The following is a 27,623-nucleotide window of genomic DNA, read 5'->3' on the forward strand; positions in this document are numbered from 1 at the left end:
TAGATTATTTTCCAGAATTGTTCAAGTACATCTTCTTCAGGAGGGGATGATACAATCTGATTCCATTTCCCTAGTTCTTCGTAGAATCTTTTTGTGTTGTTGTCAAACATCTGACCTTGTTTTCTCCTGCTGTTAGCCATGTCAAAGGTTTTTTTTTCTTTTTTTTCCTTGTTATCATTTATATTTTGAGTTTTTCAGCAAACTTTACCTCTCGGTCTTTGTCTTCAAATATATATATATATATATATATATATATATATATATATATATATATATATATATATATATATATATATATATATATATATATATTTTGGATTCTCCTCTTTAGTTTTGGGCCTTGATTTCCTCTTTGGAATTTGTGAATCTGTCCTGTCTCTTTTTTGAACATCTCATTCCATCTCTCTCGTCTTTGCTTCCATGGTGGTACTTGGTTTTTATTTGTGGAATCTGTTCTGTTCTTATGGAGTTTTGTTGTTACATTTCCCTGAATGAGTAGTGCTGCTGCAAAATTCACGATGTTTATTTCTTTCAGGGAGGCTGAAGAAAACATTTGTTTGTTCTGTGTGATTGGTGTTTTGTTTATTATTACGTCGTCAAATTAATCGTTGACCTTCAGTTGGTGTCATTCTCACCTCCTGTATCTTATTAACCAGCTCCTCTTCCAGATTACGTTATCCCTCATCATTCTCCTCCTTATCCTCTCCCCGACCCCTCTGTTCCCCTTCGTCATTCTGCCCATTATAATTTGTCCTTTCTTCATCTGTTTCTGCTCTAGCCGTGAATCGGTTTCCTTCACCACCCATCGCCAAGCTTCACAAGTGTGTGTGTGTGTGTGTGTGTGTGTGTGTGTGTGTGTGTGTGTGTGTGTGTGTGTGTGTGTGTGTGTGTGTGTGTGTGTGTGTGTGTGTGTGTGTGTGTGTGTGTGTGTGTGATTGTTCAGGCCGGAAATGTTTTACCATCTGATCTTTTGTCATAAAATCTCAACAAATTTTTATTATGAAAATATGGAGAAAATAATTAAAAATTTGATCAAAATGTGAAAGGACAAAGTTATTGTGACTTTAAAATAGCCATTATTATCCCACAAGCAGTGTGCCAAACATGAGACACTTCGTTTTTAGCTCACCTTAAACGTAATTCCGGGGAACTTATGGGATGGTGCATCGTTCGTCCATCAGTCCGTCTTTCCAGAAACACTTGCAACTAACTTCTTCTCCGAAACTGTTATGATTAGGACCAAACTTGCCTAAAATGATACGCATTACGTTGCAACTCGTTTTTTCACGGCATTAAAAAAGAATCAGGGTCTCAGGGGTCTACCGGGGGTCAAAGTGGGTCCAGGTTTGACCCCACAAAATAGGTCTTTGCCACTTCCTCAGAAAATACACACAATTTCAATGAAACGTGACCACAACCTTCATCGCCCGTGTTGTGTCAAAGTTTGTTCATGGCATGAAAAAATAAAAATCAGGCTTTTCCTCATCCACATCTACCAACGGTTGCCTGGTTATCTTCTCCAGCCGCTACCAAGTGAGCGCCCAGGGGTATTGCCCCTATTTTTAAAAATCGCTTCCTTGCTTCTTTGTTTACCATTAAGCTTCAGTGTGGCTGTCTCGTCCTTAACATTTTTACCAATTGAGCTTTTGTCATCAAATCTTCAACAAACCTTGATTATGAGAATACGGAGAACACATTAATAAAATGTACATTTTTTAAAACTTTCTTTTCATCAAGTTTAAGAAGCGGATGCAGACATAATTATGTGCAAGTTCATTCTTTAGCAGTGGAAAGAAAAAAAAAATCAGAACATTGTTCTTTTACAACTTTCAACAAAAGCAATGATCATAATCCACTTGTAGTCCTCCTCGATGAGCCTGCATAGGAAGTCAGAATGAGATGCATTTGCTGGTGTCGTTTCAAGAAACAAATTTTTATTCCTGAATCAACAATAATTCCACACTTTTAACGAAATGATACATCAATATACAAAATAGTTTCTCCAAACTGATTCATTTTACGAATTTTTTTTTTTAATTTTCTATTGAATAATCAACTCCTTAAACCTTATATATTTTTTTTTATTTCAAATTGTTCATGCATGTTTCTCTCTGGGTTGGCTGGAGGGTCTCGACTCTGGAGGTATGTGCACTGGCTTTTGAGCTGTTTCCTCTGTGTTCGAATCTTGGCCCAGCTTTAAACTTCCACCCTGGCATTTCCCATGCAGGGCGAGCCATAAACACATATACCATTTCTCAGATGCATGTTAAGCCAGAGGACCTGTCTGCTAGCAGTTTTGGTTGGTTTGCATTAAGCATCCAATGGTGTCTTTCATGAAGAGTAGGTGAGTTATCACCGATACCCTGATGAAATGACAAATTCCTGCCCAAATCAAATTTGATCGCACGTCAGGACCGACCTGCCTGTTCATGAAAGACTTCGACTGAAAATGTTCCCCAGCCGACCCCACAAGAAGATAGGAACAATTGTGACCATTGTTTTAGTAGTAGTAGTATTAGTAGTAGTAGTATTAGTAGTAGTAGTAGTAGTAGTAGCAGCAGCAGTAGTATCAGTAGTAGTTGTCTATAACTCCTTCACCTTCCTCACTTCCAATAATAATAATGTTTGATTTTATTCCAGCTAAGTGCAAACAATATTTTTAAAGGATATCAGGCTCGTTGTGGAGCTGACACACACACACACACACACACACACACACACACACACACACACACACACACACACACACACACACACACACACACACACACACACAATGCAAAACTGTTAGGTGTCACAAAGTCACTGAGCTTGGGGGAAGTGCAGCCACTTCCCGAGGTACTCTGGGTACCAGTGACGTTACAACAATGGCATTGCCTTTCTCAATGCATTCAGTGGTGCATTTCCTAAGGAGGAATTTCCTCCTCCCCATGGATACCAACCTATGGGGATTGTCCATACTCTGTCTTTATAAATGTTGAACGTCAAGCAAGGAAGCAGTACGTACTATTTTAAAAGTCTGAAATCATCAAGGTGAGATGCAAATCAGAAAGACACTTTCAAAGACAAAAATTGATGGAAAAGAAAATCCATGTTGCAGTCATGAACAAAGGAAACAGCTCAAACGCAACATTATTCGATGAAAAAAAAAAGAAGCATAAAACAAAATTAATCTGTTATGCGATTGCAATAAACAGTTGTTGAAATACAAACATTTCGAAGTGCTCGTTCATTGTGCAGGCACAAAAGCGAATACAGTATGTACATCTTCCCTTCAGCAAATTGACCATGTGTCAACAATAAAAGCCATCATGCAGTTTTGGGAAGAATCCCAAACCACAAAGATTTAAAATTAAAGCAAAGTTCCTGTTTGACATGTGCAAGTCCTTCCTCCTCCATGTTAATCGTGGGCCCAATCTGGAAGTGGAACAAATGTGAAGACAAAGTTGGATTAAGCCGTGTCTCAAAGCCCCAATTCCTCACCATGTTTTCCAGCTCCCAATCCATCTTCACCGTGCAACCCAGCTGCTCCACCGCCTACACAATACCAGGCTTCATGTCCCCCAAATACCTGCCAAGCCTTTCAGCCCCAACTCCGACCATAGATCCCAGCCACAAATTTCCATCACCACACCTTGCATTTTCCTATCCCCTCCAATTCCCTCCTCCTCAACACTCGACTCATCCTCACCATCACGCACGTAACTGAATGATGTAAGATTGTTACTGCAGTTCTTGCCACACAATTTCTGCTTTTCCTACATCAACAGGAAGCCTGCCAAGTTGATAGCTCGACATTTGACCACTGTGTTAAAATAAACTTCTCAAAATGGAATGGGAAAGTATTTCTGAATTTTCATTTCGTCCTTTTATACGAAAACAAAGAGAAGATGTAAGACTCTGTTGCATTTCAACTCAGACGTACCATAAAACGACTTAAGACATTACATTTGACAACATATATTTTTCAATTCCAAGCGATGGGCATCAATGGCATTTGCTCGCAATTGTTGCAAATCCTTAAATGCACTAAGAATGGTGGTAGTGAGCTGTCTCCTTGAACCACCACAATTCATGCGGTGATCGTGCTCCCACAATGTTGTTAGGAAGGAAGTTCCAATATTTTGATCCAGCGATGAAGCAACAGTGATACATGTCCAAGTCCGGATGGTGTGTCACTTTTAGAGGAACATGGAGGAGGTGATGTTTCCATGCACCTGCTGTCCTTGTCCTTTAAGATGATAGAGGCTGCAGGCTTGGTGGATTCTGACAAAGTAGCCTTGGTGAGGTGTTGCTGTGTTTCCTGTAAATAAAGGTTCCGTCAACATCCGTGGGAAGCAAAACAAATCTGATGAAGGGCACAGCTGAAACGCCAGCGACATTTTGTTTTTCATGAAGTTATCACACATTTGTAAACTTATGCTTGATATAACCGATCATCTTGTAGCCAGGGTATGTCATGGTTTAATGATTAAACTCATGACATGCGCTTGTTCCAGGATCCATGATGTACTCATGGGTGACATGGATGGATGCTGAGACTAATGGGTGAGGATCCAATCAAGTGGACTCCTTTTTTCCTAGATGTGGTCAAGCTCCTTTTAAGATGACAGGGTAGTACAGAGGTACATAGTCTGTGTTAGATTCCCGTCACGATACAAGATAAACACCTAAATATATTCAGGTACAAGTGATGTACGGTGAGGAAGAATTCAATGAATGAATAAACAATTGCGTTTTTGCCAGCAGGCGAACTTCTTGGTGGTAAATCTTGATTTTTGAATGAGGTGCTGTTGGTGCAGATACCTGGATGTTTAACGTTTAATCACAGCGTAGACGCAGTCATCTTGCATTGAGTGAGGAGTGTCAACGGATCTTGCTGAGATTGGGGCTGGAGAATAGTAGTTGAGTCGATCGCTTAAGACGGCATACGTCACCTCCTCCTCTTCATTCTGCAAGAAACCAAAAGCCTGTGAAAATGATTAAAGTGAACTAATGAACATATTGTGAACACTATATTCTGAGCGAATGAGTGAAGGAACTGCAGAGAACAGATGAATGAATTTGATTGAAATTCTCTCTGTTGAATGGCAAACAATCCGAGTGATGATTATGAAGAAAAAAGAAAGAAAGTAAATAAGTAGGAAAATCTGGAAAATTAAGGAACGAAGAATATTTAATAGGAGATGGAATAAATGTTTATTCCCGATGAATTACTGAATGTGTTAAAAAAAAATCGAATGAATGGATAAAATGATGGGATGGATAAAAAGAGCGAGTAAATGAAACTCACAGCATTCTGATCAGAAAGACAACCTGAAAGAAAACAGCAGTTAGTCTGAACCTGGTCACTTGAGCTGAACGTTGGTAATGCATGATTGAAAGCAAGCTTAACAATAATAATGCCGAATAAACAGTAACCACAGCATATAGCAATTATGATAATAGTTTTCATGATAATATAGAGATAAAGCAAAATTGACATCATTTTGATGATTTCCTTTCAACAGGATAGCTAATCCCAGGTATGACGATGTTACTTACATAGACCGTAAAAACAAAGTGCCAATGATTCAAAAATGAAGGCACGACCAACTATAAAGTAACAAACTGTTTATGAGTGACTGCTGGGCAGTGTGGTGTGTTCAGTGCTTGGTTGTGATTCGATAAGGAAAAATTGTTTATTATAATATGACTGTATGCCTGCTGTTGGCTTAATGGTTAGTGTTAGGCTTGGGATCTTAGGATCCTGAGTTCACATTCCACTCGAATGTTGAATTAATGCCAGGTGGGGTTGACTCTGCTTGTCATCCTTCCGAGGTCAGCAAAATAAGTGCCAGCATGCTGGTATCCTGTGTCAGTGCGGCGACCCGTCCGGCATTGTGCCCAATAGCCAAAGAGACTGCTTACGCAGCACCAACACTCTACACAGAATATCATCTCAATGGATGGATATATGACTGCGTCTTGTTTGTTGAGGGCTATCAGGATGGCCTCGAGCCGAGGTCGGCAACCTGCGGCCCGCGGGCCAAATGCGGCCCGCGAGCTCCTCCCGTGCGGCCCGCGGCACCTTGTCCGGATTTCCATTAGGTGCGGCCCGCGAAACATTTTTCTGAACCGACGGCAAGTTTAACATATGTGGACATATGATTCTTCCACATATATTCCACATATATTCTTTTCTCCACTCCCTTTGATGTGGATTCTGTGGATGTGGCTGACGACCATCAGCTGGAGCTCATTGAGCTCCAGTGCTCAGAGAGCCACCGCGCAAAGTTTGCTCTTTTGTCGCCAATGAAGTTCTGGCACTCGCTCTCAGCCTCCCGTGCTTTCCCGGCTCTTGTTAGGGAGGCCCTGCGCTTAGCTTCATTGTTCGGGTCCACATACTCTTGCGAGGAGCTGTTCAGGTGCATGAATCTGACGAAGAACAAGACGAGAGCACAGCTTACAGACGCTCATCTTCAAGACGTCCTCCTCCTGGCCTCCTGCTCCATCAAGCCGGACATTGACTCTCTGTCTGCATCAAAGAATCACTAGCCTTCACATTCATTGTTTCACATTGTGATTACTGCAAGTCTTAAGGTTCAATTTACAATTACATTTATTATCATTGATTTTAGGTGTGTTTGTTATTTTTTCGGGTTGGGAGGGGGGTGCGGCCCGCGAGGTGGCCCGAACGTGGCCCAGTGGCCCGCGGCCTGATTTAGGTTGCCGACGCCCGGCCTAGAGGTATACACACTCACCTCTGAACTGTCTATAGCTCGGGTTTGAATGCCGATCCAGCTATACGCTATCAGCCTGTTGTTTCCCAGGCAGGGTGATTCATCAATGTGTGTGCTGTCCCCTTAATGGATGCTAAACTTGATGTCCTGTCTGCAAGAATTAGTTGTTAGTCATTAAAGATCCCATGGTGTCCTTTGTGAAGAGAAGGTGAGCTATCACTGGTGCCCTGAACAAATTATAAATTCCTGCCATAACTACTACTGAGAAGGTAATGACAAACCACCCAGTGTAACCCGTGCCAAGAAACTGCTTCTGCAGCACCACCCCTCTGGTAACAGAGTATGTTACATCAGAATCAGAAATGTTTGTTGGGGTGAGATGTTCATTGTAAAACATTTGGTATGATCATGAAAGTTAAGGGAATTTCTAGCGACATCCAGATCTTCAACCATCTCATATTGGGGAGAAATTTTTAATGGCATTTGGATGTAGAACCAGCTCGTTATTTCGAGTAGTTTCTAAAGGGATAGGTTTTTGCGAATGTTCTTGGACAGAGTGAGGACATAGATTATAGAGCAGAGTGAGAGCATGGAGGAGAGGAGAGAATACCCATTTCCGTTTGTTTTGCTGTGCACAGTGCCATGCCGGTGTGTTCATGTTGCATTGTGTTTATCCTTGTTATAAACTCAGTTTTTGACTCCACTCAACTGCTATTTTGACATGAACCGATCAAGAAACCTTGGATTTTGTAACATCTGATATCACTGTGATGATCAAAAGGATGTTAGGTCACATTATATGCTTATTGCAGTCATGTAAAGCCTCCTCTACATTGTGAGGATAATTACACCTGGCCCATGATACCTGCACAGGATGAAGGTCATATGGTTATCTTAAAGTCAGGCCTGAATTGTGTCTGCTCAGCACATATTGGTGGTGGTTCCTTCAATTTTGAAAAGAAATCTTCCCAACCACAACCATTTTTTTTACATTCCAATGGTTATCTTAAAGTCAGGCCTGAATTGTGTCTGCTCAACACATATTGGTGGTGGTTCCTTCAATTTTGAAAAGAAATCTTCCCAACCACAACCATTTTTTTTACATTCCAATGGTTATCTTAAAGTCAGGCCTGAATTGTGTCTGCTCAACACATATTGGTGGTGGTTCCTTCAATTTTGAAAAGAAATCTTCCCAACCACAACCATTTTCTTTACATTCCAATGGTTATCTTAAAGTCAGGCCTGAATTGTGTCTGCTCAACACATATTGGTGGTGGTTCCTTCAATTTTGAAAAGAAATCTTCCCAACCACAACCATTTTTTTTTACATTCCCAGTATTCTTTTGTGACTCCAGAGAAAATTAACAAAAATAATTCAATTCACTTTGGGATAGGCGAAGAAAATTTTAAATACTTATCCACAATCGTTCTTGGGTTTAAGTTGAGGAAGTTTTGGTTTGTAAATGGAGGTTTATGGAATAAACTCACATCTCACACACAAGTCATGAAAAAGGGAACTACACATGTGCAACTTCCTGAAATATTTTCTTCTGGTTTGTCTACTTTACACAGTTATAGCAAATGTTAGAAATGGCTAAAACTAAGAAAATAGAAAAAATGTATATATGTGTGTGTGTGTGTATATATATATATATATATATATATATATATATATATATATATATATATATATATATATATATATATATATATATACATATATATATATATATATATATATATATATATATATATATATATATATATATATATATATGTTAGTTAAGCAATTGGTTCACTCTGTTTTTATGATCGAGGAATGCGTAATTTCAATTAAATTTTATATTTTGAACACTGAATAAGACAAATTGGAACATGAATCGGAACACGAACCTGCAGTTTAGCAGTAGTGGCTTTGAATTTGGCAAATTGCATGGAGTCTCATCCTGGGAGTGTATACGCACATGCGGTAAAGCTATTGCTCAGTCTGTCAGTCTGTCTGGCAGTCAGACAAAATGGAAAATCATTCCAAGCAGGAAACTTGCTATTTTTGGGACGTCAAAGTGTACCGTACATAAACAACAGACACGAAGAACTAATTTAACCAGTTATAAATAAGGTGGTGTAAAAGTAGGTGCATTCTTGGTGGAAAATTTTATTTTTTCTTTCGTTTGTTTTTTTACGACAAAAATCTTTTTTCCTTTTTTTTTTGGACAGCATGTAAAAACTTTTCTTTTATTTCAATTGAATTATTTATTTGAACACTGTAGAGCACCAACTGCCTTGTTTCACTTCCAAAAACGACTAGTTAAGTCGTACCTGGGCAAAATTATACTTCGTCTCTACCAATCAAATGTGACGTGTGCTCTGAGGGCAGAATAACAGCAAGATTCAGACAAAATGACGGTGCCTAGCATGAAAAGACAGCGCTAACTTCTTCCAAAAGATCTGTTTGTTTAGCGCAACTTTTTTTCAAAAACGTTCCAAAATCGTCAGTTTCTCCGAGAACAGTCAGCCGAAGTTCAGCACTAGATTGCTCCATTTGACCCAAAGGCTTTGCATTGTTGCCATCATGCCTGGTATTTAAAGTTCATGAACAAAGCTAATATAGATCATGCTCAGAAACACAAAGCAAATGTTTAAAATACTTTTCCAGGTGATTTTCACAAGAATGCACGGGATGTTGAACTCTCTGGTTAGTCTTGCCTGGAAGAAGTTTAAAGCCGATTGTAATGCGTGTGTGTGTGTGTGTGTGTGTGTGTGTGTGTGTGTGTGTGTGTGTGTGTGTGTGTGTGTGTGTGTGTGTGTGCGCGCGTGTGTACATCTATATATTTTCACTGATTTTTTTTTTCTCAGGAACGACTTGTCCAGTCGATACAAAACTTCAAACTTATAATCTGTCAGCAAATGTAGAGAAAACATGTCCTGTGGGACCTTTAGTGGTACAGACATGGGAGTGTTGTCAAATTTTGTTAGATCATGCAGATCACAAATTTCAATGGTGCCTAACTCACAGCCTTGGCAGAGCGGAGTTATTAAAATAACAAAATAGTGTTCAGTGATTCAGTCTGCATACATGTTTATTTAATTTTTTCACATAAAATACGGGTTGTATGGTATCAAATGAAAGGTAATGTTGCTACAAAAGAATAATATAATGTGTTAAATGGTTTATCTTTACTATTATCACTGAAATTATGTATTTTTTATTTGTATGTATTATTTAATTTTAATTCATGCCATATTCTTTCCTAATCCCTATTCATTTTCTTATTACAGGAGGCAAGTAAGGAACAGACAATGATTCAATATCTGTTAAATGTGATGTTACGCACATCTACAAAGAGAAAACGACCAAATGAAGAGTTGTGCTTCATTTGTCAATATCAGTCTTCTGAACCGCATGTTTTAAATCCAACTCACAATATTTACAACAAACTTGTCGATTACATTGTGAAACATGCAAGATGGAGAGAATAAAAGTGTATTTCAATAAGAGACCAATTTGATGGTGATACAAGTGTAGAAGCATTCAAGGAACGTAATGCTTCACGGCATGTACAGTATTATGCAACAAATTACTTCTGGACAAGCGTAAATACGAAAGAGTGGAGAGGAACTTTAATGAAGCGCAGCAGCAACAATCCGATGGAAAGCCTTCCACAAGCCAACAAATAATTCCTGACACACTTAGTTGCTGAAGATAAAGTTTGTGTACATCTAAACGCTGCTATGAATCCACCCAATGCACATGTAGTCGATGTCATGTAGCATGCAAATTGCTGGACTAAGAATGTCAGTCATGTGCTCAGAAAGGAAGATAGTAAAGGTAAAATAACAATGATGGGTCATCCAAATATAGTTTCTGAGGCGCAGATGACGTGGAATTTTAAAATGTGTCATCTGAAGCTTTCTCTGAAGGACAAGTCTTAAGCATGGATACCTAAGAAGAAAAGTACAAGTCCATAGGTTTTGCAAGTGGTGTCGATGAGTCAGCCCTTATGACACGGAAGCAACTGAAAATATTCATTGAAATACAACTATCAGATGAAGGCATTGAATTTACCAGTCCAAAATGCCTTAATGAACGACAAGGAAGTGTCAATGAAGTCCATAAGAGATGCTCTTCTGTCTGATGCAGAGTCGAACAATGATCACATGACAAAGTCTAACTGTGAGCTCACGTCCTTATTCTGAGCTGCAAAGATCCTTCAATGGATAATGCTGAAGTTTAAGCATTGGGTGTTTGAAGGCTCACTCTGCAAAGGTGAAAGTGAAGTGATGCCAAGTGAACTTCAAATGTTCTTCAAATGGTGCATTTAAGGGAAGACCCAAATATCAACAGATCGAAAGAAGGTAGATATAGATGTGAGAGTAAAAGTACTGTCATAAACATTGATGTCAGCATGTCTAACGCAGAGGCAAGTTCAGAATAAAGTGTCCTTAGATCTTCATCACAAACATCAGTTACCTCTTCAGGTCACAGTTTGATTAACTCTTCACAGTTTTACACACAGCAGCAGGCTTGTACAACTATTCCCTGGTTTAGGTTGTTCTGTTGAGTACAATCATGTCTTGAGAAAGGAAACACAGATTGCTTCTTGTGTTATGCACAGGATACAAGAGAATAATGGTATCTACATCCCTCCTGACATCATTCCAATTAGGTTCATAGTTTGCGTGGCTAATAATTTAAACTTTTCAGAAGACATGGTCGATGAGAAAATAATTCTACATGGGACTGTTATGACATATACAAAGTTTGCTAAGATGTAATCACACCAATGTCTGTGAATGCCTCAAATGATCGATCGTTGTGAACCTTATGTGACGGTCTAACTGCAATACTGCCATGTCACATTCCCACAAATTGGAATAGATATTGTCTAACTCTCCAGATCAGTCCAGTATCTGCACACATAAGTACATCGTTAGATGATACAGAGATTCCTGATTTGGCTTGGATGGTTATAAGAGAGGCTTACATCTCATCTACTGGAAAACTAGATGAGGACAATATTGATATCCCTGAAGCCACTGAGTCTGACAATTTATAATGGTTAGCTTCTACTTGGTCAGCTTGTAATTCACTTGAAACCTGAAGAGAAATCTATCACAAAGAGTTTGTGTTGCCCATGATTCAAGTATCGCCTACTGATAGGTCAACATAACTTACTTTCATGCAACAGTTTGAAAGGCTGAACACTGTAGTAGTTGTAGCAGGTACAGCAGGTGTAGTGACACTCGATATGGCTCTATGCAAATCATTAAGACATCCAGAGATGGCTCGAGGAGACTGTCAACAAAAATGGTTTCTATAACCTGGTGCACTGCACATCAACTATCATTGCTCAATTTCGAACTATTGGTTCTTTAGAGAGGGAAGTGGTATTCCAGAATTGTGGGTAGAATGTCACCTTTTGGGACCAGCAACAACGAGACAGATCCTTGAAGGGAAACATATTCAAAGAGCTATAGAAGCCCACCTCACAGCAGTGTCAGCACTTGAAGTCTATTTCAAGAGGTCTATTTCAACTTTAAGTCTTTAAGTCTATTTATCCGAGAGAAGTCTGGCCAGGACACTGCAAAAATATAACAGCATTCAAATAACCAGAGAGTTGGTGTAAAAGCCACCCAATAATGCTCACCTGTTTATACATTTATCGTTTTAAAAAGACTAGTATAATAATTAATATATTTTTATAAAGATTTGCAGTGAAATCTGATCCAAATAATTTTAAAGCAATATATGTATTTGTATATTGTAATCAGTAACAAGAGCGCAAGTGAGCACAATACACGCCCGAAGAAGAAGGTATATACAGAATTGTGCTACTACATGGAAAACAGCATCCTAGTTGCCATGGCAACCACTCTAGATGACAAACTATGTGACGACACCGTCTCTGCAGTCTGTACCTATGTACCAGATATGAAACGTGAAAGTTTAAAACTTTGGGAGTTAGAGTGCGGACAGGAACGGATGGAAAACAGCATCCTGGTTGCCATGGCAACCACTTTAGATGACGAACGTATGTCACGACACACCGTCTCCACAGTCTGTACCTATGTACCAAATATGAAACATGAAAGTTGAAAACTTTGGGAGTTAGAGTGCGGACAGGAACGGACGGACGGACGGACGGACACATAGACGACACATAATATGCCCCAATATATATATATATATATATATATATATATATATATATATATATATATATATATATATATATATATATATATGTATATATATATATATATATATATATATATATATATATATATATATATAATACCAAGCTTGCACACTAAAACTCGGCTCGCCGTCACACGATCCCTATGAAATTGCTGTGGCACTTAGCGGACATGCCGATAATGTTTGGGAAGTCTTGGCGTTCCATAGTACAACTTGCATTTTGCACAATGCGTATTTTTGTCATTCCCCGTGTACGGTCTGTCATCTGCTACCAGCTATGTTGTAATGCTATCCCGTGCATGTGCACGGGTATCACTCGTGTATATATGAATATATATATATATATATATATATATATATATATATATATATATATATATATATATATATATATATATATATATATATATATATATCGGGCATATAAAAATAGTGTGGTAGATAAAAACATGAGAAAGGAAAAAATAACTTGCACCAAAAACTTTAACATTTTCACGCTCATGCTCACGCTGACGCTCACGCCGGGGGTATCACTATAGCTCTCTGTTCTTAGAACAGGCGAGCTAAAAATTGCAATAAGCTCTGGCTGTGGGTAAAGTTGGTGACATCAAGAAAGCACATTTCATTCTGTTATCCGCACTGCAGGAACATAATATTTTGGAAGGTATGAAGCACTTTGCTAAACAAAGGGAAGAAAATGAACCTGTATTCAGTAGCACGCACCTTCAGTACATGGATATGGTAGAAACAGTGCTTTTATTTCCATGATCAGTTCGGGTATCAGATTGAGAGCTTAATCTGACAGCTCTTCAAGCCTTTATCAAGTACAATTTTGGCCTTCGATTGACAGAACTATGCTCATATGATTATTGATTCGTCTGTACTTATCAGAAGTAAACAATCTATAATCTTCAGATCCAATTATATGGCAGCAGTACATATAAAGGAAATGGGTAGTAAACAAGAGCAAGATTCTATTCTGCGTCCTTGATGCTGATGAATCTGGAAATAAGAGACTGAAGGTCCAAGCCAGACTTGTCGGGATAACTCTCAATGAGAAAGCGAGGGCATAGTTCTCCCTCACGGACCCAGAACTAACAAGAATAGCTTTCACACCAGAGAAAATGATGGGAACATCCACTTCAACCAAAGAAACACACCGTGACCCATCTTTGCCAGTATGCAGGCAAGCTTTAGGATAGGAATGTAAAGAAGTTGAAGGAAGCATTTAAATCAACAACCAACCCATTTCAATGCAAGTGCAGTGCAATGCACATTATCACGAAGCGTGTTTTCCCTCATGATGTATAAAGAGATACAGTACGTATTGACTCAAGGAAGCTGGCAAAGAACAACTATCTGTATTCATCAAAGAACGCATTATGACAAACAATGTAAAATTCTGGTCACCGATGAAAAAATTTAAACTGAAAACTTGTAACTCAGCATGCCGAAAGGTGAGAGTTAATTTGAAAGACAAAGATGATAGAGATGAAGGCAGACTTGTCACTATCTTCCAGACTCATGATAGCTTCGAGATCCAGACCAGATATAGATCTTCAGTAGAGCTTTAGCCAAATTAGTTCTCTGTACTACCAAGTTCACTATTTACCGAGGATGGGCACATGCATCACTGTTTGGCTTAAATTGATGGAAATCTTGGAAACACTTCTCAGCAAGATTCTCCTGGAGGAGAGTAATATGGACATTATAGTTTCATCAACTGCAACAGAATAGTCAGGTACCCCAGTTGAAGCAGCAGTTATACAGTAAATGGTATGGCAGAATTGCACTGCATCGTAAAACCTGCTTCTCTAAGAAAATATGCCTGGTGTTGGTTTAATGGTGAGGATGGTGGGCTTTGGATCCTTGAGTCCTGAGTTCAAATCCCGCTCATCTGTTGAATTAATATCAGGTGGGGTTAACTCGGCCTGTTATCCTTCCGAGTTCAGCAAAATGAGTACCAGCATGCTGGTACACTGTGTCGGAGTGGCGACCCGTCCAGGATTGTGCCCAATAGCCACGGAGACTGCTTAAGCAGCACCAACGCTCTGCACAGAGTATGGTCCCAATCCTCTCTCCTCTTTAAGAACATGTCAGGAATTTGGAGCATTTTCTGTAAATTGGTGGATGAAAAATTCAAGACTTATGACGAAGTTCACCTGGTATTTGACACTTACAAGACTGGGTCATTAAAAACTGCAATAAGAGAACATCAGCAGAAAAAAAAATCAGATCCAGTTCAGTATAAGATACTTCTTTCAACAAACATAAGCAACATTTCCACTGGATTCAGGACTTGTCATTGGACATGGTAGAAAGAGGTGCGATATGAGACTTCATCTCATTTACGACGCACTTGGACATTTGAAGGGTTCTGCGTTGTTGGGCTTCTTTGTCACATTTATTTATGTGTATTTCATGTTTTGAATCATTTTTTAGCTCACGTGGACTTTGGTCAGGTGAGCTTATGCAATCGAGCAGTGTCCGTAGGTGAGTGAGTGAGTGAGTGAGTGAGTGAGTCGGTCAGTCAGTAAACAATTCAGTCATTATCATTTGAACCAAACGCATGATTTTGCTGAAACTTGGCCACAAGCTTCATATCTGATGCATAAAGAAGGTGTATTGACCGCATTAAATATGTGGATAATCAGGTGGTCTACGGGGTTTTTTGCCACCCCCCCCCCTCCCCAAGAAAAGGTATTTTCTCTCTTCTTGAAAACTACACACACGATTTCGATGCAAATTCACCACAATCTTCATTACCCGTAATGTACCAAAGTGTATCGACGACATCAAAATCAGCACTCATTGGGGATCCAATATATAGTGTGGAGTTGAACCCCCGCACAATAGATATTTGCTCTCTTCTCCGAAACTACAAACACAATTTTGATGAAACTTGACCACAACCTTCAACAACAGTGACGTATCAAAATGTATCGACCAAATCAAAATCTGCACTCAGTCAGGGAGTTTACAGAGGCGTTTTGACCCCTCAAAATAGGTATTTGTTCTCTTCTCCGAACTACAAGTAAGATTTTAATGAAACTTTACCACAACGTTCATCACCATGTCTGCACCAAATATCGTTCATGGTATTTAAAAAAAAAACAGGCCCGAAGGGGGTCTATGGAGGTTGCCTGCCTTAAGAGTATTTGCTTTCTTCTCAGAAACGACACACGTTTCCAATGAAACTTGACTACCACCTTCTTCACCATGATGCATCAAAGTTTGTTCATGACATGAGAAAAGTCTGGGTCTTAGAGGGTGTAAGTGGGGGGGGGTTGCCTCCCAAAAATGTGTTTTCATTCTTCTTCGAAACTACACACACAATTTCAATGAAACTTCACCACAACCTTCATCACTCATGATGTACCAAAGCTTGTTGACACCATTAAAAAAGAGGTCTTAGGGGTTCTATATGGGCATTGCTCCCTAAAAAGGTATTTGCTTTCTTCTTATAAATGACACACACAATTCCAATAAAACTTCACCACAACTTTCATCATTCATGATGTACCAAAACTTGGTCATACTATTAAAAAAAATTGGAGTCAAAAGGGGTCTGTGGGGGGTTGCCACCCAAAATATGTATTTGCTTTCTTCTCCAAAACCATACACACAATTTTGATGAAACTTGAGCACAAACTTTATCACCCGTGATGTACCAAAGTTTGGTCACAGCATTAAAAAAAATTCCATAGATACTTACTTTTTCTCTGCTTCATATTTTGTGGGTCATCCATGCCTATCATTGGTTCCTTGGTTATCTTATCCTGTCACTACCTGGTGAGGGCCCAATGGTATTGCCCCAATGTTTAGCATTTTAAATTTGTTTGTACCAAAAAACATTTATCACGTAATATTATTCTTTGTAACAACATTACCTTTCATTTTATACCAAACAACCCACATTTGGTGTGAATAATATATAATAAGCATGTATGCAGACTGAATCACTGGATGCCATTTTGCTTTTTAATAACTCTGCTCTGCCAAGGATGCGAGTTATGCACCATCGAAATTCGTGATCTGATCGATCTATCGAAAATATTGACACCATTCCAAAGTTTGCACCACTGAGGGTTCCACAGGATTATATTTGCTGACAGACTATTATGAAGAACTCCCCTTGGAGAATATTTTATTGATATCTCTGACATCATAGGTCATGTGATATAGCAGCCATATTGGATGAAAGGAAAAAAAAATGGACATCTTTTTCTCCAAAACCGCTCAATGAAAATTTTTATACTTGGCAAATGACATCAACTCTACATGGAGTATATAGGGTGATAATGATCAATGGCGGATCCAGGGGCGGTTCACCGGGTGCACGTGAACCCCGCTTCACTCAGCCCTTACAATTATGTCACATGATCATCGTGCGAGATATCACTGGACAATCAGTAATCGCACGTCTTTTGCTTTCTCTTGGCATTTAATCCGAGCCACGATGCTTTTCTATGCTGGTTCTATACTAATCCCTGCGACTCAGTGTTGAGTTATGACTCCGAAGAGAAAGGCAACATTTTCAGGATCGTGCCCATCAGCAAAGTACAGTTCAATTCTGAACTATTTCACCATGTAATTCAAAGTTTCAGTGGCTACAACGTCCATTATTATAATTAATGATCTGATGATCTGCAATGGCGAGTTTAGGTTTCGTGCTCTGGGTAATTTCACTGTTCGATATTTTCATTGATTTGTATTGGAAACATTTTGTCTATTTACATTGCTGTTGTAAAGATCCATCGCAAAGATTCCAAAATCTTCATCTTTTCTTTAGAATCAGTGACAGGCCTGAGGCCTTTTCGTCAAGTTGCTAGATATTCCCAAATTTTCCTTTGGAGAAAGTAAATTTATGGTCGGACACTGCTAGCTCTGGAAAGATTAACCGGTTTTTCCTCGACGATTACATTGACTTGAATAAGGCTTGGTGGTACATTTTACAATATGAGAACATCTTAACCTGAAGTGAACCCCCCCCCATAAAAAAAATTCTGGATCTGCCCAGCATTATGATGTCATCCATGAAGTGGTATTCCAGCCATAATTGCTTGAATCAAAATCCTTATCCAAAAAATCTGAAACATATCTGATTTATGATTCTATGTGTGAATAATTAAATTTATGACATCATCGGTCATGTGGTCTAGTGGCCATATTGTATTGAAAATATAAACATAAAAATATTCTCCAGGACCACTTAACAGATCATTCCAAAACTTTATACAACTAGTCAATGGGAATAGAGTTAGAAAAATATCAACGTCATAGGTCTGGCAGCCATGTTGGATTTAAGCGAAAACCCTTCGAAAAAATATTCTCTCAAACCAATGAACCAATCATTCTGAAACTTTAAGTATATCATCGACTACCGATGGGGAATAAAGTTTGATAACGATGATGTTTTCGGTGATGTTGTATTATAGCCACATTGGATTGAAGCGAAAACCTGTAAAAAAACTTATTCTCTGAAACCACTGAATTGATGTATGTGAAACTTTGAATTACGATGTATAATCAAAGTGGGTTGTATCAAAGCAGGGTGGCTTTGGCCCCAGCTATAACTGCTCACAATTATAAGTTGTGCTTCTCTTTGTTTTTGGAATCAATAGGTCAATGGTCAAGGTCATCACAAAAGTAAAAAAAGACATTTGTAGCCAAACTTTTAAATAGATAATCAGAGAGACAGGTACCAAAATGTCCCTCATCAAATGATCTTTCAGAAGAGTGCTCTCAGAATGGATGCGTGGCATTTAGTTTCATATTCATCCTCAATGACACAATTAATGCACAAAAGCGGTCATTAAATATCCAAATAATCAATAAAGCTATGGATAATGACAATGTATGTGATATAATAGGGTGCATGGATGATGGGGGTGTCTGGGCCAGAATAGCAGTGACCCATAATAGTAGTATATTCAGTTAAGAATGATATTTTTGTTTAGAATGAGCATGTGTGGCAAGACTATGTGTTCTACGAATGCTATTTGTTCAGAAAGATTTACATGTGTAAATATAAACAGTTAATTCAAATACTTCACCTTCTTGAGGTTTCCATTTCTTCCTGTAGATATAGATTCCAATGATAAAAAGAAGAAATAGGCACAAGGAAGTTGACCATGCAACCACAGTTGTGATGGAAATCTTTCTTCCTGCTCCTTCATATAATATGTATTCCCGTGCCGTTCCGTGTATATTCATAACCAAGCAGCTGTAGTTTCCTGGTGGATCTTCTTCTGTTATGTTATAATCACCGATGATTTGTTGTAGTTTGTTTGGATAATTTTGGTCCACTGAGACCTCGACCATGAAGTCTCCCTTTGGGTTCCACAAGGTGATGTTTGGTGCCGGTTTGGCCTTGGTCTCACAGAAAAGCCTCCAGGAGTTGCTGGAATTCACAAACTCCTTCCATATGCGCAAGATCTTCGGAGCCACTGTGGGAGGATCAAGTATTGATATATTTTATGTATAAAATAATTATTTTGTACAAAAAGGTGTACTGCAGTACTTTATCAGCAAAAGTAGATCATCAAAATTGTGTTGTACTCATACAATAAAAGATTTCTTAAAATATCTCATCACATGATAGCTATGTTGATTATATAAATTTGCTGGAATATATTTAGACCGTCGCCTGAAATCTGTATCGTGCATTCGCATGACAACATTCTTGGGGCAACCTGATTTTTACAAGGTCATACGTTTTCAATGCGCTGAACAATATTCCACTTGTCCCCAGGCTCGAAAGTTGCACGTTAGCCCACAATCAGGGTTTAAATTTGCTGCTTTGGGCCTTAGTTCAGCTATCTGATGCCAGGCGGCCATTTCGGTACAACCTCGCCATCAGCTACATTTGGTGTGCAGCGAGCTATACATGTGCTCCATTCGGCGCCAGGTCCAAGATGGCTGCGCCCATAGAGAGGTGTTGCGTGTGTCACGTTTTGACGACAGAAAAGGGCAAAATAACTCCATGTTCGGCTGTTTCTTGGGCGAAATTCAGTGAGTGCACCAAACGATGGAGTGTTCTCTCCAGTAGCGAGTGCGATATTGCAGTTGAAAACGCTGCGGACATTTTGAATGACCCCTCTGATGAATTTGGCTGTCATCGTAACTGCTACAAACGGAAGGTAAACATTAGCATCAGGGAGCACAGCAGCATTTACGATGATTGTCGAGTGAATAAAGGTTCAAACTTTCAAAGTTGTTGTTTCAAAGTTGTTCAAAGAACAACCACCCTCAAGGAATCCTCATGTTCTACCAAAAGAATGCCTAATTTGTAAGACTGACAAATGGGTCAGACAGTCTAAAACTGGCACTCGGATAAAAGAAAAGCTGGCTACATGTGAATATGAATCAGGTAATAATCTCGTACTGGTGTTTATATTTTTTATATGCTGACTGTGAAATAGAGGATACATTTTGTGGCTTATCTGAATGAAAAATTCCGTAAAATTATATTCTGAAAAATAATTTGAAAAAGTGTATTTGTTCATTGTCTGCAATGCTGCACTGTAAATGTTGTCATTATTTCAGGAGGAAATATTTTGTGGGCAGAAGGGCTTCTGAATGATGATGAAATATTAGTCAACATTCAAGATCAAGATATGGTAGCAAGAGTGGCAAGATACCACAGGTCATGCTACAAGGATTACACCAAGGTTGGTCATCACATAGGTTCCTAGTTAATGATTTTGCTTCACATCAGGAGTACAGAGGCACTTAAATTTTTAAAATTTTGGGGAAACCCCACTTGTCAAAAGCATAATTTTCCCTGCCCCTACATTCATGTAGTTGTTGTAGGGATCTGCATGATATTTAATACCACATCATCTATTTTTTCAGGTGTTATACTCCGATGCAAGTACCAGCACTACACCCTCAGACACGACATTAGCTGTCCACAGAGACGTCTGCTGCAAGTATATGGAGGAAAAGATAATTGCTGAAGGCGAAGTGATGCGACTGACCAAACTACAGAGTATCCGAGTACGAATGCTCAAGGACAAAGACATTGGAGCATTTTCTCGGACATGATATTTAAAATGTAAATTGCTGCGGAATTACCCTGTACTCAAATGTTTCCGATCTTCTAAGCTCAATGTGAGTGGTATCATTTATTGTGAGGGTAAGGAAACCATGTTGCTCGATCAATGGGAGTCCAGTAGTGCTGCGTGACTGAAAGCGATAGTGCTGCGACTGTTCAGGTATCTGACGGTGAGGACGAGAGCGAGAGTCGGCCTGCGAGTCGACATTCAGTCGGGGCCCCTGATGGTAACGAATTGTACACACTTTACAGTGCAGCTATGGTTGTTAAAGGGTCACACTTCAGGATGTGTCCACAATAGATTGCCCTTGGCCTCTGACATCTGCTGATCTTACCGTCGATAGCGCGAGAAACTTCGTCCCTGTCGAACTGTATAATTTTGTATCCTGGTGCGTTGGTTTAGTGGTGGACGATCCGACGCTCGGCACTTTCGCGTCCACTGACCGTGAAAGCGAATCTAAACTTTTGGCCATTTGTCAAGACTAGTACGGGCCCGTAGGGGTGGGCCCGTAGGTGTGTGCCCCTAGGTGAGTGCCAGTATGTGCAGCCCTCTCTCTCCCCCTCTCTCTCGCCCCCCTCTCTCGCCCCTCTCTCGCCCCCATCTCTCTGCCCCCTCTATCCCCCCGAGTCTCGCCCTTCCTCTCTCCCTCTTCTCTCTCACCCCCACTCTCATCCCCCCTCTCCCGTCCCCCCTCTCTCGCCCCCCACTCTCACCCCCTCTCTTGCCCCCTCTATCCCCCCTAGTCTCGCCCTTCCTCTCCCCCCTCCTCTCTCGCCCCCACTCTCATCCCCCCTCTCCCATCCCCCTCTCTCGCAGATATTGGTCGACAGATAAATGGCAGTTACTTGGGAACTGCTCGTCCGATTAATATCAAACCTCAAAAAGGCACATCCGCGGGTCCCCAGCAATATTCCTGGCAAGTTTCAATCAGATCAGACCGTCAATCGTGCAAATAAAATAAAAATAATAAATAAAGAAATAAATAAATAAACATTAATTGTGACGTCATTCGTGAGTCATAGCACCGTGTCTTGTCATTGATCGACAGATAAATGGCCGTAACTTGGGAACCGTTTGTCCGATTGATATCAAACCTTGAAAAGGCACATCAGCGGGTCCCCGGCAATATTCCTGGCAAGTTTCAATCCGATCGGACCGGTGATCGTCCGGTTATTAATAATTTGGGAAAAAAATTGGCATGTAAGGTGAGAAGGTGGAACGACACCTTCAGCTGCCATATATACACCTTTTCAACACTGAAAAAGCAGTAAAATGGCTGTAACTTGGGAACTGCTCGTCCGATTGATATCAAACCTCGAAAAGGCACATCTGCGGGGACGCTGCAATATTCCTGGCAAGTTTCAATCAGATCGTACCGGCGGTCATCGAGTAACGGCGGTCGCAGACAGACAGACAGACACACAGACACACACACACACACACACACACACACACACACACACACACACACACACACACACACACACACACACACACACACAGATTGCTGGAATTATAGATAGATATTGTCTACTTGGCTTTGCGGAGTAAAAAACTCACTCCCAAAGCACCCGCATTAGGTATGTCTATCCGCCATTTGACTGGTTCGGCGTGTTTGTTATCCCTAGTCAATAGATTGGGTCACTGTGCCTCAGCGGATATGGTTATCGCCTTGGAGACGAGTCTCGCTGAATTGCAGTTGTCTTCACAGCTAGTACCCAAAGGTTTCGCTGAATCTGTACCTACCATTGGTGTGTGGGACAACATTGACTTCGGAGAGGAGACTCAGTCTGGGGCAGGCACAACTCATCACACAAACAGTATATTGGTCCAAGCTAAAGTCCGTGAATCTCCAGAGACGACACAAAGACAACCATTGAAAAAAAAGGTATTCGTTCATTGAACCCGCCCGTTAAGGAAATAGAGCAGTACTTTCTGAGGGAAGAAGGGAGGTCCCTCTCCCCCAGAATCAGTGCGAGACTGTGCGAATGATCCTGAAATGTCACAGACATTTCGTACCACTCTACAGTTGGAGATGGCGTATGGCATGTGTAAAATATCATCCGTTTCTCTGTCGTCGATTCCGAGTTGGAGCACGTTTCACTGTTTGCTGAACAGGCAGAAGAAATTTGACAAATCAGCTATGCACTATCTGCCTGTTATTGAGCATCCACCAACCGAACTCTCCACGGTTAAAGAAATCTTGAACAGGAGCTCCGATCTTTGTGATCGTTTGAAGCTTGACTGCATGGTGTTGGTTTTCGATCAAGCCATTTACAGGAAAGTTCAACAAATACGATGGACGGATGATGATCTTTTCCGGCATTTTGTCGTTCGTCTGGGAGACTTTCACACAACTATGTCCTTTCTGTCTGTGATTGGAAAACGCTTTGTGGACAGTGTCCTCAAAGACGTCTTTATCCAATCTTGGATCGTCGCAGAGGGATCTCTCACTGGAGTTATGAATGGATACCAGTACAACCGTAGCATTCAGGCTCATTAAAATAGCGTTGCATGCCCTTATGCGACTTCGGTTCGAGGCGTTCCTGGCTACTTTGAATGATGACGATGAAACAGCCACTCCCAAGGTCATCGGTGATATAAATGATTCGTTCCCTAGTTCTGACTTCATTGTTCTGACCAATGGTTCAGAATTCAGCGGTCTGCTTACGACCTATAACGACTTCGTTTTGAGAATGAGACGCACACATCCAACCTTTGACCTGTGGTCAACATACATCGATATGGTACAGACACTTCTTTGTTCCTTCGAGCGACCTGGGAATCGAACTGGGAGTTGCACTTTGCGGCGTTACGCGAAATTCTACCTTGGTACTTCGCGTATTACCACCCGAATTATGCAAGATATGGAACAGCGTACTACATTGAGATGTGTGCTCTGCCATACATGCATCCTACTGTCAGGACAGCCATCTCGATTCCAGGCCAATAGACTGTACAATGCACGGGCGGTGAGTTCACATCGATAGCCTGTGACCAGGCCATTGAGCAAACCGTAAATAGGGACACAAAGACGCCCGGCGGACTGAGCGACTGACTGAATTGTGGCGCAACTCAGAGATGGATCTTTAGTCAACATGAGAGGGCTGCCATAGTTCACAAGTGTGAATGTATGACAGCGGCAACAAGAACCGACGGTGATTCTTCAGGGAAACTCTGCAAGGCACAACTTCAAGCAGATGAAAATACAGTCCAGGATGTCATTTCACTGCTTCGCTCAATGCATAATCCTTTTGACAATTCTCATTTCGAACTTTTTAACATCAGTTCCGGCATAGTAGCCACTCCAGAAGCCAGATCTGACATGAAAAGTACAAAAGAAGTTGGCAAAAAGGTCTGCAAGACTTTATCGCCCGACGGTTGATGGAACGGTCTGAACAGTTTTTCGCGCCGCTGAAGGCGAATAAACTCAGAACGTTTTCAATGCCTATGAAGACCAAGTCTAAATCGGGATCTGAAATTTCATGGAGAAATGATCGGAAGTTCATGGCTCGAATGTTGATTATAACCCAGAACAAAGGTCTCGTATGGTACTGAGTACGGTACTGAGTCATTCATTATCTCGTGTCTCTCTGCCTCTGTCCTCAGATGACGCGTCCTTATCGAAAACGAACAAGGCAGATTTACTCGACGCTTTAGAGTCCACTGCACCCGATTGTTTAGTAGAGAAGCTCCCTGAAGGTGCACTTATCATTGATTTCATGGGACTTATCCATTCCATGAAGAATTTTTATGATACGTTTGGTTCCTTAGCCAACGGTGTCCTCAACAGAGTGTTAGAACTTCCCCATCGTTTCAAAAGTTCTCGTGTTGATCTTGTGGCAGACACGTACCAAACAATCAGCATCAAGAATTACGAGAGGCGACGGCGTGGATCTGGCGGTGGACAGATCGTGAAGATATTTGACAAGAATCAACGACTGCCTGTTCAGAGGCCCAAATATCTGCGCATTTCTGAAAACAAGGTTAGCCTTGTCGAATTCCTGTGCACCCACTGGTCAGACTTGACGAACGCCAAACCTGCAAACATTTGCATGTACCTCGCTCATGAAAATTCGTGCCACCTTTTGCAGTTCAAGGAACCATTCGCGATCCGTGTAGTTGACGAACTAGAGTGCGACCATGAGGAGGCTAATACGAGGCTCTTGCTACATGCTCGACACGCATCAAGAGACAACCACAATGTGATCATCCAAAGCCAAGATACTGACGTAGCAATGATTGCTCTATCCCTGAAAGAAAGCATACCTTGCAATTTGTACTTTAATACGGGCGTCAGGAACAAAAAACGCATAATAGACCTCCAAAAAATCCAGTCATCTCTGGGGGACTCGGCGAAGGCGTTAATCGGTCTCCACGTATATACTGATTGTGATAGTACCAGCGCATTTCATAGTCGTAGCAAGAAAAGAGCACTGGATTTGATGAAAAACTCTGCAACATTCATCCCTACATTTACTGAACTCGGGAAGGACTTTACCCCATCCAGTAGTTTAGTGCAGGGTTTGGAAACCTTTGCATGTGCTTTGTACAGTCATGTAACACTGCGTGATCTGAAGGAAGCGTGGTATACCTCATTCTGCATCAGTTCCTCTTTGGAAAGACGGCTTCCTCCAACGAAAGATGCTCATTATCAGCTCGTACTGCGGTATGATTATCAGGCGAGCATCCACAGGAGATCACTGGAGAGACGCGTTACAGCTCCTTCGCCTGAAGGTCATTGATGGGTTGTCAAGGACGATGACTTGCACGTAAAGTGGATGGACCAGAGCCCTGCCCCCGATGCCAAATTGGATGTTGTCCACTGCAAATGTGCGAAGTCTAAATGCAACAATGTCCGCTGCTCCTGCAATAAGGCAGGACTGTCATGCACAGACTTATATGGCTGCAAAAACTACATGAACCGTTCTGAAACTTCTCGTGAAGCACAAATAGAAACGGATGAACCCGAGGAGGATCACTGGACAGCAGTGTGATACCCTATGCTCTCTGTCTCATTTTCCTGGCCCCGACTAAGTTACGTTTCATATTAGTAATCATACTTACTGCGTCTTCCCTCTGGATCTGACCAGACCCAGCAATTCAACCTTAATGATATAATACATACTGTAAAGAAGACTTTAGAAAGCCGTTTCAGTGTGAATGCGGCTGATCTGGTAATCATTCGCTGTCGAGCAAGGTCATTTGGCTCTACGATTATAGGGTTGGTATGGTGCCTCTTCAAGGACTACATTAGCTAAGTAGACATTTGAACATTAGTTTCACACATGTATTTGCAGTTGACACCTCTATTATTAGGCACTAACAAAGTCATTTATAGTTTCGGACAATAAAAACCCGATGTAATATTTTTCCACCATATTACTCTGTTGCGTTTGTAAGGTCATGGTCCACAAGGGCTGTTTCATCTCTAAGAGCTCGTACACTTTTAACGTGCAACTTACATGCCAGGGGACAAGCAGCTTCTCATTCAGCGCCCCCGAATCCTTCAGAAATTGACGAAACAAAGATGCCCCCAGAATGCTGTCACGGAAATCACATTCTCGGCCCCGTACGGATTTCAGGCAATGGTCTAAATATCTTATTCTTCCTCTTTCGGCTTGCTCCCGTTAGGGGTCGCCACAGCGGATCAACCGTCTCCATTTCGCTGTATCCTCCACATCTTCCATTGACACTCCAACCACCCGCATGTCCGCCCTCACCGCATCCATGAACCTCTTCTTTGGCCTTCCTCTTCTCTCCTGCCTGGCGGCTCCAACTTCAACATCCTTCTCCCTATATACTCCGTTTCCCTCCTGTGCACATGTCCAAGCCATCTCAATCTCACCTCTCTCACTTTGTCTCCAAACCGTCCTACCTGCGCTGTCCCTCTAATATACTCATTTCTTATCCTATCCATCCTCGTCACTCCCAACGAGAATCGCAGCATCTTTAACATCTTTAACTCGCAGCATCCTCCAGCTCCGCTTCCTGTCTTATTGTTAGTACCACCGCCTCCAAACCATACAACATAGCTGGTCTCACTACCGTCTTATATACTTTCCCCTTCACTCTTGCAGCTCCCTTCTGTCACAAATCACTCCTGCAACTCTTCTCCACCCACTCCATCCTGCCTGCACTCTCTTTTTCACTTCTCTCCCACACTCTCCGTTACTTTGGACAGTTGATCCCAAGTATTTAAACCCATCCACCTTCCCCACCTCAACTCCTTGCAACCACACCATACCACCACCCTCCCTCTCATTTATGCACATGTACTCCGTCTTACTCCTACTGACTATCATTCCCCTTCTCTCCAGTGCGTACCTCCACCTCTCAAGGTTCGCTTCAGCCTTCTCGCTACTCTCCCTACAGATCATGATGTCATCCGCGAACATCATAGTCCATGGAGACTCCAGTCTGATCTCGTCCGTCAACCTGTCCATCACCATTGCAAACAGGAAAGGGCTCAGAGTCGATCCTTGGTGCAATCCCACTTTAACCTTAAACCGGTCCGTCATTCCTACCGCACACCTCACCGCTGTCACACAGTCCTCATACATATCCTGCACGATCCTCTCACACTTCTCCACCACTCCCGACTTCCTCATACAATGCCACAACTCCTCTCTTGGCACCCTA

General features: G+C 41.0%; 1 protein-coding gene across 1 annotated transcript in view; it reads right to left on the bottom strand.

Moving 5' to 3' along the window:
- Positions 1–1,914: 1,914 nt before the first annotated feature.
- Positions 1,915–27,623, bottom strand: part of LOC147011566 (putative oxidoreductase PXDNL) — a 36,007-nt gene continuing 10,298 nt past the window's right edge. The window contains exons 6-9 of the mRNA XM_085857040.1: positions 18,978–19,370; positions 5,294–5,316; positions 4,807–4,952; positions 1,915–4,303 (exon numbers count right to left, since the gene is read on the bottom strand). Of these exons, the coding sequence (XP_085713166.1) occupies positions 4,815–4,952; positions 5,294–5,316; positions 18,978–19,370 (554 nt within the window). The 3' untranslated portion in view covers positions 1,915–4,303; positions 4,807–4,814. The remainder of the gene's footprint in view (positions 4,304–4,806; positions 4,953–5,293; positions 5,317–18,977; positions 19,371–27,623) is intronic.

This window comes from Eptatretus burgeri, chromosome 15 (genome assembly GCF_056783735.1).
Source record: "Eptatretus burgeri isolate ZD-2024b chromosome 15, Ebu_testis_v1, whole genome shotgun sequence".
Lineage (NCBI taxonomy): Eukaryota > Metazoa > Chordata > Myxini > Myxiniformes > Myxinidae > Eptatretus > Eptatretus burgeri.